Below are 16,265 nucleotides of genomic sequence, written 5' to 3'. Positions count from 1 at the left end.
CAAACACTTGCAAACTCAAATATGTACATTAGACCAAAAAATGTGAATCCAATCATGTAAAATGACATACAAGTGTCACAGTTCAGACTTTATTGGCAATAGCTCAATGTATTTGGCGTAAGGTCCAGTCTAAATGTGTTACTCAAGTTTTTTTTGCATAGGTTCTCACTGCAACCACGTCGTCGAAGACACATTTCTGTGGAGACAATATTCAAACATTAGAAATCTGGAATTTCATTGCCCGGATAAATTGCAAACCTCAGAGAAGCATACAATAATCTAAACTAGTGTCTTAGAAGCTACTCAAACCAGCTAAAGCACTCACAGCGGTCAGTTTTCCATCTTGAATCTCTCGTTCCAGTGTAGTCGTCTTTCCATCCCATGTCTGCCGTTGCACCAGTTTGCCATCTTTCAGAGTGACGAGGGTCTGCAAACCACGCGTGTCCGTCAGGAGCCGCAGGTTAACGAGCGCATTGAACGAGGCAGACGAGGTGAACCCACCTTGGTCGTGCGGCCGTCCGCTGTAGTCTCGTCACATTCCTCGTCCAGCTTGAATTTGAACGCTGTGGTTTTGAACGTCGTTTCAGACTTCATCAAAAGGAGCCCGTCCTCGTCCACGCTGATGACCAGGTTCGGCTTTGCCAAGTTGCCCATTTGCCGGGTGGCAAGTCCCACACCTTCAAACACAATGCAGCGCTCCCCCTGAAGTATCGTTCAACATAATCCTCAAGTGAAACAGTCATTAAGATACGTACCGATCGCCTTCATGTAGTCATCAAAGTTCTCGCTGGCAGTCAGAGTCCAGGTTCCAACAAACGGATCCACCATGATGAAGACCTGAAGAAGAGGAGGAGGACGGTCTGTCTACCACCGAAACACGCGATAAATCAGCGTCTGTGGTTCCACCTGTGGAAAATAAAAGAGAGAGAGACTCTCGTTCAGGGCAAATTGCATATTTATACCTGGTTAGACACGCGCTTGATTAAGGGAAAACCAATCAATATCGTTCCCTGGCGTTGTCATGGTGAACGAGCGGAATAGAGGGCGTGTCTTTTACATTTTTTGATGATGGGTTTGATAGAAGTGACAAGAAATGTATGGAGGACAAAAAATGTCAGAATAAATAATTAAATGAATGTATGAATAAATAAATAAAGGTCCTAACTTGATCACTCCTGGTCTACTCTAGTTCGGTAAAGTTAGCAAGACATTCACAGAAATGTACAAATCACATTGATCTTAACGTGAGTGAGGCGAGTGCGCAGGGACCGTCTGCAAAGTGCAATGCGGAAAAACGTATTGCAGACAAATTCAATAACTTCACTATTATGAATGGTAGAACCACCAAAATCATGGCATATGTCCATGAGATTGTACTTGTTGTACTACACCCTTTACTTTGTTTGAAAATGGCTTTTCAGTATTTCTTAAGAATATTTTTCAATATTTATTGTAACTAAAGTTCAATAACTCTACTGTTAGAGATGGTAGAACCACCAAAATAATGGGATATGCCAATGTCCTTATACTTGTTGTACTACACCTGTTACTTTGTTTGAAAATGGCTTTTCAGTATTTTTAAAGAATATTTTCAATATTTATTGCAAATACCATCTTTAACAGTGGAGCTATTGAACGGTATTTGCAATAAATATTGAAAAATATTCATAGAAAATACTTTTCAAAACAAAGTAAAGGGTGTAGTACAACAAGTACAAGCTCATGGACATATGCCATGATTTTAGCGGTGCTACTATCCATAACAGTGGAGTTATTGAATATTTCTTTTAGTTCTTTTGTTTACGCATTGTACTTGCCAGACGGTCCCTGCGCACTCGCCTCGAAAGCGCCTGCATTTAAAAAACAAAATGATTCGTCTAGTTCGCTGAGCGGTCTGTTTTGGTAAAATGAGGGTTAATACGGGGTGTATTTGGTTGTCGACCTCACTACGGTTACAGAGAGGTGTCATTTGTGTTTTAACGTCGTTTCGCTGACGAGCTGTTGAACCGTGAAGTCTGAATCTGTGAATATCCTGCTAACTTTACCGAACTACAGTGGTCGATCCTCCTTGGACCACAGGAGCGACCGATGGACGGAATAAAGTATAATGTCAAGTGTTTTTTCTGGTTTTATTTACTGTCTTTTAAAAGTAACATTATATCGTTTTTCAAATGTACGTAATGTTTACTGATGGTAACTTTTATGACATTTTTACACGGTTGCCATGGAATAAACTATTCAGTATATCAGATAATTTGCAACCCCATTACTTTATTAAATGAAGTTGAATGTGATCCGATTTGGCACCTTTTTAATTAAGCACAGTTGCATCAGTTTGACCCTTATGATAGTGCTGCATTCAGAAACTTTGCGCAGGATTTTAGAACGTGCAACATTTTACAAACCGCGCCCCATATAACACGGAGTCGAGGCAGTTGCACGACCCACCGCGGCCCCGCAACCTGCAAGAAGAAGTGCCTCAACTATGGAGGACTAAAAGTGCCACAATTAAATAAATAAACACATCATTAAATAATTGCTTAAATGTGTCATTAATTAATTAAAAATAGAATTAAATACATAAATGTGTTAATAAATGTGTCATTAATTAATTCAAATACAGATTCATGTTATGTAAAATACATATATACTTATTTCACTATTTACATTTACATTTCATGATCCTGCGTTGCAGTGCTTCATGAATTACTTAAAACTGTCAAACTGACCCATCAAAAGTTGGTAGGCGGAACCTAATGCCTGATTGGTTACCCTGTGTATCAAGTCAAGACAAATCAATTCCGGATACTGGATTGATGCAGAGCTACTAAACGACTGAATCCATCCACCCCACCGTGGACAACAAATCTCCACCTGTTGCAAACACATGAATTGTAATGAAACATCTAGAAAGATGCATTGTTTATCTGCTAATATCACTGACCTGATGAGCTTATGGTGGCCATCTATATGCCACAAAGAGTTTGGGCCAGGAACAAAATACTGCCGTGGCCAGGTCAGACTGGATTCGCGTTAGCCCCGCCCACTGACTTTGATGGGTCAGTTTGACAGTTTTAAGTAATTCATGAAGCACTGCAACGCAGGATCATGAAATGTAAATGTAAATAGTGAAATATATATTTTTTATAAAATGAATCTGTATTTTAATTAATTAATGACACATTTAATGACACATTTATGTATTTAATTCTAATTTTAATTAATTAATGACACATTTATGTATTTTTTTCTAATTTTAATTAATTAATGACACATTTAAGTAATTATTTAATTGTGTATTTATTTACTTAATTGTGGCACTTTTAGTCCTCCATACTCAACGAGTTGCCACTGTCACGATTTGCGCAAGCTCCTACTGCACTCAGTTCATTGCTCTTCTCAATTCAAAACCGAGCAGTTGGATATTACGCGTATACTACGCGTTGTGCGGTAGTCTCAGTGAGCTTCGGACCAATCGGACCACATTCAACTTCATTTAATTAATTAAAGTAATGGGGTTGCAAATTATCTAAAAAATGGTTTTGGAAATATAAAATGTTTCTTGCAAATTTTGTTTTTACATAGCCATGTTCAGAAATTGAAATGGACAGTTTTAGATGGAACAGTGACATGTATACTATATATTTATACCTTGTCACAGAAATAATATGTCTTCCTGCAACTGTTTGCAGCACTTCAAACGATTCGTGTCCATGTCACCGTGCTGAAGGGTGCAAAATATTTTATATATATTATTTACTATATATTTACTATACTATAGAAATGTGCACATTATTACTTACACGGTTATATACTTGAATACTTTCTGCGTTTACAACGTTCACTTCCAAATCTGTGTTTTTAGTAATTGTGGTGGTATTTGGTATTTATAATTTATAATTTTATCTTTTATATAATTTATTTCTTTTCATGTTTGTTTATGTAAATTATTTATGTTTAGAAGTTATTTGGGGAATAAAGAGAACCTAACTAAGACATTCTGAATGGTTGTTATTCCTTTGGTGGTGGTTGGTTGGTTGGTTGGTTGGGGGTGGCACCACCAAGCATTTGTGCTTAGGGCACCCAAATGGCTAGCGCCGGCCCTGGGTGTTCCCGCGACGTGTGACGGCACCCGCGTAGTTCCCAGGATATCTGACAATAATTACCGGTCTGTGCGTGAATGGGACGGGCTCGACGACCTGCTCCACACGTACATTTCGATCAAAAGCCTGAAGCCTCATAAGCTTGTAGTCTTATAAGCCCGAAGTCTCAGAAGCTCGAAGTCTAAGATAAAAATAAAAAAAGCTTGAAGCCTTACGAAAAGCTTGAAGCCTTACAAAAAGCTTGAAGCCTTACAAAAAGCTTGAAGCCTTAAAACAAGCCACAGTGTGGTCTAATTGATGAATGGATGTTCCGGATTGTGAATTGATGTGTATATGTGGTTGCGTAACTTTGTGTTTATAAATAGAATCTGATCAGGAGACGGGCCATCTCCGGCGTCGGTTCATTATATTGTTGGAAATTAAAGTGTTGGTGAAACGGTCTGATCAACAGAGGCCTGCGGGTGCTGATAGCACGGCTGGTGATTAGCTTTGCAACAACGTGGGATAGCATTTAGCTTGATCCATGTGCTCGGCGTTTTACGATCTATGTGCTTTGGTGTCGAGGAACTTCCTCTTTGGTGGTTCTTTGTTCGATCGTCAGCTGTTGTGTTGACAGCGCTTTGTGTGGTTTGGAGTAGTAAGTGCACGTTGAGGGGAATACCCCTGAGTGTGCCATCTGGTGGGTGAAAGAGGAGAGTTCAATATTTTCATATCATATCAATATCTTGTTGTGTTCGGATGTTGACATTGATGTACACTTGACTTTGTTTACTGGGGTTGTGTAAAGATTAATAAGACAACTTGATTGACTGATATCTGGATTGGTGTTGAAATTTATTTCAACATTGTGTGTTGTAGTGTGGCGTTGAAATTGGTTTATACTCTGGTTTGGATTTAATTTAAAATTAAACTTGGAGATTGACTTGATTTTGATGTGTAATTTAAGAAGCCGTGGTGAACGTGATTGGTTTTGATTTCGAATGTTGAACTGATTCCAGATTGACTGTCATTGCATTGTCTGGGGGTTGGGGGTGCATCATTGTTTGTTTTGTCGCAGCATTTGAGGGGATGACTCCGCTCTACCACTGATTAACATCACCAGTATTTTGACTGTACCATCATAACTTTGATCAATTTTGTGCTTCAATCATTGATTTGGATTGAATAATATTTAGACATTAAAATTTGTTTTCGGTTAAGTTTGGTTTTTAGACTTTGATACTCAATTTAAATTTTGATGTTGACATTTATGAATTTTTAATTTTTAATTTTTTGACTTTAATTTTTCTCCAGTTTTCTCTCCACTCGTTCCTTCTACTCTGCGCAATCGTAATTATAGTCTTTGAATTGGATTGTTGATTTTGCATTTTCAGTACAGTATGGTTTGATGTTGGTTGTTAAACTTCATTTATTGATTTGATTTTAGATAGATATTTTTCGGATAGGAATAATTTTAATTTGATTTAGCTTGGTTGGTTGGTTGGTTGGGGGTGGCACCACCAAGCATTTGTGCTTAGGGCACCCAAATGGCTAGCGCCGGCCCTGGGTGTTCCCGCGACGTGTGACCAGAGGCAGAGGGCGTGGAAACAATAGGGGAAGAGGAGATGAATGCTATTTATGCGGACAGAAGGGCCATTGGTCTAGAATATGTCCAACGAACATGCAGTTCAGTGCAGCTCCCCCACGGTCTTCCCGTACAACGCCGCCCGGGCAGAACCAGAGGACGGGTCCACCTCACCCCCACCCCACTCATGCCAAACCCCAAAGCAGAAAAAGCCCAACAACTAACTGGTGACACACCGACCCCGCTCCTTACCAACTGCCCAGATAAGGACCCTAGCCTCCACAGTTTACGACTCACATTCCAGGTAGAAGAGGAAGAATAGAGAATATAGACCGCTAAGAGTGTCAGCTGAAAATAGATTTAAAACCCATAGGAAAGATTGATTTAAAATAAGGGAAGGGAAACAGTCATTGGAAACTAAGAGACAAGGTTATGAAAGATTTAAATGAGGAATGAAGGTGATGAGTAATGAGGAGAATTTTTGTGTATAGTGTCGTGTTTTGGTATTAAGGTTTGTTGTTATAGTCTTTTCCTACACTCAGAGATGAGCTGTAAATTGTTGAGTGCTGCCATTGAGTGTATAGTGCATGATACACCTGATACAGTATCTTGATGATGGAAGCAAATGTCTGATCAAGGAACATTGATAGTAGCAGTACAGGAAATATGGGAACTTTGTTACAGACGGTTGTCTTGTAATGGTTCAACGAAAATACACGCTACATTAGACTGTGCTAAACATGAGAGATCTGTGATCTATCAGTGTTGAATGAATGAGTGAATGTATGGAATCTAAACTTGGACACGAGCTAAGTTTGAGTTTGCAGGTAACAGACATGCCTCCCTGATCCTCTGCTTTGCTTTTGGGCTGCAGAGCAGTAAAAGTGGAGATTAACACTTAGGACAAAGTTGTGGGGGAGGTCCTGACCAGATGGGTCGGATGCAAATTGATTTCACTATCTCTGGGTACTTTTCAGGATCAAGGGAATCACTATCTTCATTGTTGTTTTGTGACCCCGTTTTAAAAGTGTTGGAGAACCTTTTGTTATTTCACTGAGGGGGGGTTGAGACTAACCTTCTGATACATTGTTTAAGCTGTGGGTTTTAATGATACAATTATACATCTGTGTGATGCTCATCCACTAGTGACAGTGGTTTACAAGGTTATAGCAGATTGACTGTAATGATGGGGGACCTCAATGAGGCCATGGGATGGTTCATTTGGAAGAAGGTAAAGGAGGTTGAATAGTTTAACAACAATGAGAGAACTGATTGTAGGATGGTGAAATGTGAAGCAATATTTTTGTGAATCCTAGCGTGAGCAGATCTATTGCTTCAAGGTTAGAATGAAGAAAGATGGTTTGGTGGATGGAGTTGATTAAGACATGGAACGGTCATACTACACTTTTGGGATGGGACCTACAAGTGAAAACACAAAGAGAACATCGAACGGGGCATTTAAGACAACAGGGGGGTTAATTTTTCTGAGTTGACCATGGGGGTCAAAAATCAGTTATATAGGATATTTGAATTTTTGATAAATGAATTGCTCCTCAATTTGGTCGGAAACAAGGCCGTTAGAAGAGGGCATTTTTACAAGCAATAGGTAAATACACTAGGGTCAGATAGATTTATGCAGAAGCATTGTTTGATTGACATGCATAACATTGTTAATCAGGTGATGTTCTAATCCAAAGCAACTTGCATGGAGTTTGAGCATGAGGGAACAGGACCAGTACAGCAAGAACAAAGAAGAGATTTTCCTTTTAAGTAAGCAAGATTTACAAGTGTCATCTAGGTGCTAATCATTCTAGTTGTGGTGGGTAGAGAAGTATTTTTAGCTGTATAGGCTTATGCTGTCCTAATATCAGTAGAGAACTCTTTCCATGATTTAGGAGTTAGAGGGACTAGCTATAAGCAGATATAGAATTGGAAGTAAATTAGGGACAAGTTTGAGAGGCTGCATTTCAGAAGAGATGCAGAGTCTGGAAGGTGATGGCGACACGGGGGAGGTAAGTAAGCAGGACTGCCTGCTACAACAACAACTGATAAGAGGAGGGATTGGATGGAGCCATAAAATCCACAGGTTGTATTTCATCTCCGAGTCACACATGCAGGTTTGGAGTGAAATGGAAAGCAATGCAACCTACACACACTCGTATACAAAACAAAATAGTTAAGACAACTGCACACACACACGTCTTAAATTGCATGTTGAATGACTAACTTTTTATATCTAACTAACATTGACGATTTTTTGCCATCTGGTAAAACTTGTAGTTGACTCAGGAGCATTTGGCACTGTTTTTTTATGTCTTGGGTTAGTGATTGATTGGCCGCCATTAAGGGAGGGTCAGCTTTACGACATCTGGGGGTTTCGCTTACATTCCTTTGTCCTGGGGGGGGGGTTTCTGCTTGGACAAGGGTCTCTCTTCAAGGTCTATAAAGCTCCTGCTCCCTCCTTTCCTCTTTGTCAGATGTTCCTGCTTCTCTGAGGGAGAAGGAACAATCTTTCCCTTTTCAGCTGAATTGTAGTCTTTTGACTTCTGTCTGTACTTACGGCTTGTGTTGAGGATTTCTGTATTCTTCATCATTTTTCTATATTCTACTGAGACGACGACGAGGAGGACAACAACGAGGATGACGAGGATGGCAACAACGAGGACGGCAACGACGAGGACGGGGGCGGTGTTAGATCATTTAAAATGAGAAGGAGCGAACAAACACATCAGAGGCACGTGTTCAAAAATGGATTCAGCCAAACAACTTCTCTCGTTCTGGTAGATTTATTCGTCAGATCACAGGTCAAGTATAAGCGCTGCGTTTGCAAAGACAGGAGCAATCCTTCCGGCCCGCAGGCCGGAAGAACACTAACTAACATCAGCAAGAACATCATGTTTTATAACCCGAAAAGACAAAGAAAAGATTTCTGTTAGCCCTAAGCTGGCGTAGGGGAGGATCTTCCTCCCCCCGCATCTAAAGATCCGGTCACATTCAATGTCCAGAACTCCTGACTTAACTAAACAATGAACAGAGTGTGTATGTTGGATATTGTGGTGTGCATTTCAAAACTCCCTAATCTGGCACATCTGCTGGTTGACCCGCTGACCTTGCTTCCTCAGTCAGGACAGAAACTAATCTTCTTATCAATACACCCAGAGAAACTTCTGTTTGTCCGTGTTGGTCCCAACTCTTTAAATCATGTCCAGACAGCTTTACGACATCTGGGGTTCCATTTACATTCCTTTGTCCTGGGGGGGGGGGGTTTCTGCTTGGACAAGGGTCTCTCTTCAAGGTCTATAAAGCTCCCCCTCCTTTCCTCTTTGTCAGATGTTCCTGCTCCTCTGAGGGAGAAAGAACAATCTTTCCCTTTTCAGCTGAATTGTAGTCTTTTGACTTCTGTCTGTACTTACAGCTTGTGTTGATGATTTCTGTATTCTTCATCATTTTTCTATATGAGGAGGAGGAGGACAACAACGAGGATGACGAGGACGACGAGTAGGATGATGACGAGGAGGAGGAGGAGGTCGACAGGGAGGAGGAGGACTCTGCCGACGTTGTTGTCGACAACGACGACAAGGAGGAGGAGGAGGATGATGTCGACAAGGAGGAGGAGGATGATGTCGAGAAGGAGGAGGAGGATGATGTCGAGGAGGAGGAGGATGATGTCAACGACAAGGAGGAGGAGGATATCGACGAGGAAGAGGAGGAGGATGATGTCGACGACAAGGAGAAATTAATGCACTCTACACACACTCATATACAAAAGTTAAGACAACTGCACACACTTACGTCTTAAATTGCATGTTGAATAACTAACTTTTTAAATCTAACTAGGATGTCAACGAGGAGGAGGATGTCGACGACGAGGAGGAGGATTATGTCGATGACAAGGAGAAGGAGGAGGTCGACGAGGAGGAGGACGCTGCCGACTTTCTCGTCGTCTTCCTCGTTATCATCCTACTCGCCGTCATCCTTGTTGTTGTCGACAACGGCGACGGAGAGAAGGAGGAGGAGGAGGAGAATATCGAAGAGGAAGAGGAGGAGGATGATGTCGACGACGAGGAGAAGGAGGAGGAGATGGAGGAGGATGAGGTCGGCGAGGAGGAGGCCGCTGCCGACTTTCTCGTCATCCTCGTCATCATCCTACTCGCCGCCATCCTCGTTGTTGTCGACAACGACGACGGGGAGGAGGACGACAAGGAGAAGGAGGAGGATGTCGAGGACGATGAGGAGGACTGAGAGGAGGAGGAGGAGGATGTCGACAAGGAGGAGGAGGATGATGTCGACGACAAGGAGGAGGAGGATATCGACGAGGAGGAGGAGGATGTCGACAAGGAGGAGGAGGATGATGTCGACGACAAGGAGGAGGAGGATATCGACGAGGAGGAGGAGGAGGATGTCGACGAGGAGGAGAAATGAATGCACTCTACACACATCATCCTACTCGCCGTCATCCTCGTTGTTGTCGACAACGACGAAAGGGAGGAGGAGGATGTCGCCGAGGAGGAGGAGGATAATGTCGACGACAAGGAGGAGGAGGAGGAAGATGATAACGACGACGAGGAGAAGGAGTAGGAGATGGAGGAGGATGAGGTCGGCGATGAGGAGGCCGCTGCCGACTTTCTCCTCCTCCTCGTCATCATCATACTCGCTCGTCATCCTCTTTGTATTCGACAACAACGACGGGGAGGAGGAGGATGTCGACAAGGAGGAGGAGGATGATGTCGACGACAAGGAGGAGGAGGATATCGACGAGGAGGAGGAGAGGATGATGTCGACGAGGAGGAGAAATTAATGCACTCTACACACACTCGTATACAAAAGTTAAGACAACTGCACACACTTACGTCTTAAATTGCATGTTGAATAACTAACTTTTTAAATCTAACTAGGATGTCGACGAGGAGGAGGAGGATGATGTTGACGACAAGGAGAAGGAGGAGGAGGTGGAGGAGGATGTGGTCGGCGAGGAGGAGGAGGACGCTGCCGACTTTCCTGTCCTCCTAGTTATCATCCTACTCGCCGTCATCCTCGTTGTTGTCGACAACGACGACGGGGAGGAGGACTAGGAGGAGGAGGAGAATTTCGACGAGGAAGAGGAGGAGGATGATGTCGACGACGAGGAGAAGGAGAAGGAGATGGAGGAGGATGAGGTCGGCGAGGAGGAGGCCACTGCCGACTTTCTCGTCCTCCTCGTCATCATCCTACTCGCCGTCATCCTTGTTGTTGTCGACAACGACGACGGGGAGGAGGACGACAAGGAGAAGGAGGAGGATGTCGAGGACGAGGAGGAGGACTAGGAGGAGGAGGATGTCGACCAGGAGGAGGAGGAGGATGATGTCGACGACGAGGAGAAGGAGGAGGAGGTGGAGGAGGATGAGGTCGGCGAGGAGGAGGCCACTGCCGACTTTGTCGTCCTCCTCGTCATCATCCTACTCGCCGTCATCCTCGTTGTTGTCGACAACGACGACGGGGAGAAGGAGGAGGAGGAGGAGGAGAATATCGAAGAGGAAGAGGAGGAGGATGATGTCGACGACGGGGAGAAGGAGGAGGAGGAGGAGGAGAATATCGAAGAGGAAGAGGAGGAGGATGATGTCGACGATGAGGAGAAGGAGGAGGAGGAGGAGAATATCGAAGAGGAAGAGGAGGAGGATGAGGTCGGCGAGGAGGAGAAGGAGGAGGAGGAGGAGAATATCGAAGAGGAAGAGGAGGAGGATGAGGTCGGCGAGGAGGAGAAGGAGGAGGAGATGGAGGAGGATGAGGTCGGCGAGGAGGAGGCCGCTGCCGACTTTCTCGTCATCATCGTCATCATCCTACTCGCCGTCATCCTCGTTGTTGTCGACAACGACGACGGGGAGGAGGAGGAGGAGAATATCGAAGAGGAAGAGGAGGAGGATGATGTCGACGACGAGGAGAAGGAGAAGGAGATGGAGGAGGATGAGGTCGGCGAGGAGGAGGCCACTGCCGACTTTCTCGTCCTCCTCGTCATCATCCTACTCGCCGTCATCCTCGTTGTTGTCGACAACGACGACGGGGAGGAGGACGACAAGGAGAAGGAATTAATGCACTCTACACACACTCATATACAAAAGTTAAGACAACTGCACACACTTACGTCTTAAATTGCATGTTGAATAACTAACTTTTTAAATCTAACTAGGATGTCAACGAGGAGGAGGAGGATGTCGACGACGAGGAGGAGGATTATGTCGATGACAAGGAGAAGGAGGAGGTCGACGAGGAGGAGGACGCTGCCGACTTTCTCGTCGTCTTCCTCGTTATCATCCTACTCGCCGTCATCCTTGTTGTTGTCGACAACGGCGACGGAGAGAAGGAGGAGGAGGAGGAGAATATCGAAGAGGAAGAGGAGGAGGATGATGTCGACGACGAGGAGAAGGAGGAGGAGATGGACAACCCAGTCTCCAAAAAAAGCGTGAAATGGCTACGTTGGTCCACCGTGATAAACGTAGTCATGTTACGTTTTCCCCCAAAATAACGTTACTATGTTACGTTTCTTTTGGCCCATTCATTTACATTGCTTTGCAAATAGGTCACGTGACTATCAAGTTTCCCGTTAGTGAAAAGAAAAACATGGCGGACGGTCAGCATAATCTCCGTGAAAAACACAATATTTTAAGAAAGCATCAGCATTTGTATGCATTTCGATGGCATTTCTAGCGAGAAGTATGCGTTATTCTTTCATAATCTTCTATCAGAGACTGTAGAAGACCTTCCGTTTATTCGTTTCTGCGAAGATTTGAGTGTCCCTTTGGGAAAGCGTGATTACGCAACGCCTTTAACGGCGCATTATTAAAAAAACACTTCCAGTGGGGGCGTTACCGTAAAGAAGCGTTCAGCCTTAAAGCCACTAATCGCCAAACAAAACAAACTCAAAGCACTCGAATCACATTATGACTTTTTAAACATAAATTCCGTTATTTTTATGAGTTTTCAATGAAAGAATGCATCATTTCCGGGGGTAGGCATGCCCGGGACATCCCGAATTATGGGCAATTTTGATTTGTCCAGCTTTTTGACAGCTCCAGTCCCGACTTCCAATCACAGCCTCCTAAATCAATGACGCGCCTAAAACTCTCGGTTCGAACATTACGTCTTGTTTACATGGGAAAGGGGGGCGGGGCTTCGCCCTCAGAGCGGAGCGTCATTTCTCGCTCCACACGTCTCCTCTTTTTACTGGCCAGGAAAACGGGCGATCTATCCCACGTGGGTCTGGCTCCATTCCATTGGCTCTGACGAATCCATAGAGAGGCGGGACTTATAATTTGCCCGGCAAACGGAGAGATTTGAGCTGCATTGCTTCCACTGTGCGTGAAGTGGCCGTGAGGCCTCCACTAAAGTCTCTCTCTATTTGTTCTGCTTTACTCAATAAAAGTAAAACCTTTACAGATATACTGTCCACACACTAGGCTAACATAATGGAGACTTCCAGGCTTCGTCCTTTATGTTTTATGGGGATAAAGCCCCTGTAAGTAGTTTTTTCCCAAGCAAATCTGAGTTTCTTCTTTTTTTGTGTGTCCCATACAAATATCAAAATATATATACTGATTTTCACATCCAAACACACTCACTTATGTTCCCTTTTATCATGACAACAAGAAATTTCAAGATAAACCTTTTGCTTTCATAAATCATACAGTTTTAGTGTGTAAATGCCCAGCAGTGTACGGTCCGGGGGCCCCTATCGGGCCACTTGTTAGATGGGTTTGATGGGTTACCGACTAAAATATATGCCCCCACCCCCTAACTTGATTTAGGTCTGTTGCCTCAGGGTAACTTGTAAATATAATAAGTCAAACAAGCAATGTAAGCATTAAGAAAGTAGTGCATTTTGAGCACATTAACCACAAATGGATTCAAACATAAATTCAAAAATATTAAACAAAGAAATTAAATGACCAACACTGTATGTACAAAATCCACATACAAAACATGTAAACTTAAAGGGCTTGTTTGTGTCAAATTTTATGGCATACACATTCAACTGGCCTACAATAACCTGAAGAATGTCTTAAAATACTGAAGGGGGGGACATGATATCATTAGAAATGTTATGCCAGAGGGAGCACAGAATGTATTGTGGGGTGTTCAACAAGGAGGATTTTCAACCTCTACTATGTCTCCATCCTCATCTTGATCGACAGACTCACTGTCACTATCATCAGACATGCGTTATCCTAGTTTTAGTGTGTAAATGCAATTTCCAGCATGAGACCTAAAAAACGCCTACAGGAATAAAAGGGTTAAACCAGATACAACTTGCTTGTTTGACTTATTTGACTTATTATATTTACAAGTTTCCCTGAGGCAGTTAGGGGGTGGGGGCATAAATTTTAGTCAGTAACCCATCCAACCCATCTTAAAACTCAGTCGAAGGAGTCTAACGCCGGAGTCACAGGGTGCAACAAAACTCTGTAGTGAAAAAAGTGAAGGCCGAGGCATGCTGGGTGAGGTGCGATCCCGGCCCTTTTGGAACAGTGTTGTGCCTGAACGCGTTCATTGAACGATAGTTCATAAACTTGTTGATATTTTGGGCGAACGTGAACTGAACGTACTGTATTAATGCCCGATGAACGTCACTGTTCTCGTTCATTCTGGTGTCTATGAACGGCGCGTTCGTTCAGCTTAACATCGTTCAATGGGGTACCAGATTTCTATAGAAAACACACCATAAACGCGCCTTAATAAGTGTAGCAAAGAGGCGGCGTATAATAATTTTAAAGAGTTTATGAAGTTACTGACAAGGTCGGTGAGGATGGGAGGAATCTGACCTTTCTTTGCAAACATTTGCACCTTAATGATTACTGTCCTGTTTTTCTTTTAATAATTCCTTATTTAAAAAAGACCATTTAAGCAGCATGTGTTTGAGAATGTAGTGTAGGGGTAAACTCTGCAACTGCTGCTAGTGTGGAGTGAATAGACAGCAACATAGCATCAAAGAATCATTAGGGAAATGCTGTCCCCTCAATGCTAATGTAAACCCTGGTTGGATAAGGATTCAAATTGGATAAGAAGATTAAATCTGATGCATCGCTTCAGTGTTAAAACTGATAAAATAATTGCTGTCTGTGGTTCTGGGCTGTGGCAATAATTTAAAAAAAAAATAGCTCGCAGCAACGTATGGAAAAAAAGAACTGAACTAGTTCATTTTTAAAATTTGTAAACTAAACTTTGAACTAGTTAATGTAGAAAGTAAACTTTCCCAACACTGGCTATAGGACCCCGGAAGATGATGAACTATGCCTGGGAAGGGCGAAGCCATGCCGGTACGAGCATGATGTGCAAATTAGTCGTCAGATCAAAGTATAGTAGTGATAGACTAATCGAACCATCTAACAAGTGGCCCGATAGGGGCCCCCGGACCGTACACTGCTGGGCATTTACACACTAAAACTGTATGATTTATGAAAGCAAAAGGTTTATCTTGAAATTTCTTGTTGTCATGATAAAAGGGAACATAAGTGAGTGTGTTTGGATGTGAAAATCAGTATATATATTTTGATATTTGTATGGGACACACAAAAAAAGAAGAAACTCAGATTTGCTTGGGAAAAAACTACTTACAGGGGCTTTATCCCCATAAAACATAAAGGACGAAGCCTGGAAGTCTCCATTATGTTAGCCTAGTGTGTGGACAGTATATCTGTAAAGGTTTTACTTTTATTGAGTAAAGCAGAACAAATAGAGAGAGACTTTAGTGGAGGCCTCACGGCCACTTCACGCACAGTGGAAGCAATGCAGCTCAAATCTCTCCGTTTGCCGGGCAAATTATAAGTCCCGCCTCTCTATGGATTCGTCAGAGCCAATGGAATGGAGCCAGACCCACGTGGGATAGATCGCCCGTTTTCCTGGCCAGTAAAAAGAGGAGACGTGTGGAGCGAGAAATGACGCTCCGCTCTGAGGGCGAAGCCCCGCCCCCCTTTCCCATGTAAACAAGACGTAATGTTCGAACCGAGAGTTTTAGGCGCGTCATTGATTTAGGAGGCTGTGATTGGAAGTCGGGACTGGAGCTGTCAAAAAGCTGGACAAATCAAAATTGCCCATAATTCGGGATGTCCCGGGCATGCCTACCCCCGGAAATGATGCATTCTTTCATTGAAAACTCATAAAAATAACGGAATTTATGTTTAAAAAGTCATAATGTGATTCGAGTGCTTTGAGTTTGTTTTGTTTGGCGATTAGTGGCTTTAAGGCTGAACGCTTCTTTACGGTAACGCCCCCACTGGAAGTGTTTTTTTAATAATGCGCCGTTAAAGGCGTTGCGTAATCACGCTTTCCCAAAGGGACACTCAAATCTTCGCAGAAACGAATAAACGGAAGGTCTTCTACAGTCTCTGATAGAAGATTATGAAAGAATAACGCATACTTCTCGCTAGAAATGCCATCGAAATGCATACAAATGCTGATGCTTTCTTAAAATATTGTGTTTTTCACGGAGATTATGCTGACCGTCCGCCATGTTTTTCTTTTCACTAACGGGAAACTTGATCGTCACGTGACCTATTTGCAAAGCAATGTAAATGAATGGGCCAAAAGAAACGTAACATAGTAACGTTATTTTGGGGGAAAACGTAACA

General features: G+C 43.0%; 1 protein-coding gene across 1 annotated transcript; it reads right to left on the bottom strand.

Annotated features, from left to right (window-relative positions):
- Nucleotides 1-59: 59 nt before the first annotated feature.
- Nucleotides 60-937, bottom strand: fabp4b (fatty acid binding protein 4b). Its single transcript, XM_037454895.2, has 4 exons — nucleotides 756-937; nucleotides 502-677; nucleotides 326-427; nucleotides 60-196 (listed from the first exon to the last, which is right to left on the bottom strand). Exons 1-4 carry the CDS (start codon nucleotides 826-828, stop codon nucleotides 143-145), a joined length of 405 nt encoding a protein of 134 aa, XP_037310792.1. The 5' UTR covers nucleotides 829-937; the 3' UTR covers nucleotides 60-142.
- Nucleotides 938-16,265: the final 15,328 nt, after the last annotated feature.

This window comes from Pungitius pungitius, chromosome 11 (genome assembly GCF_949316345.1).
Source record: "Pungitius pungitius chromosome 11, fPunPun2.1, whole genome shotgun sequence".
In the NCBI taxonomy this organism is placed as follows: Eukaryota; Metazoa; Chordata; class Actinopteri; order Perciformes; family Gasterosteidae; genus Pungitius; species Pungitius pungitius.
The sequence above is the reverse complement of the archived record's forward strand: the minus strand, read 5'-3'. Positions and strand labels throughout refer to the sequence as shown.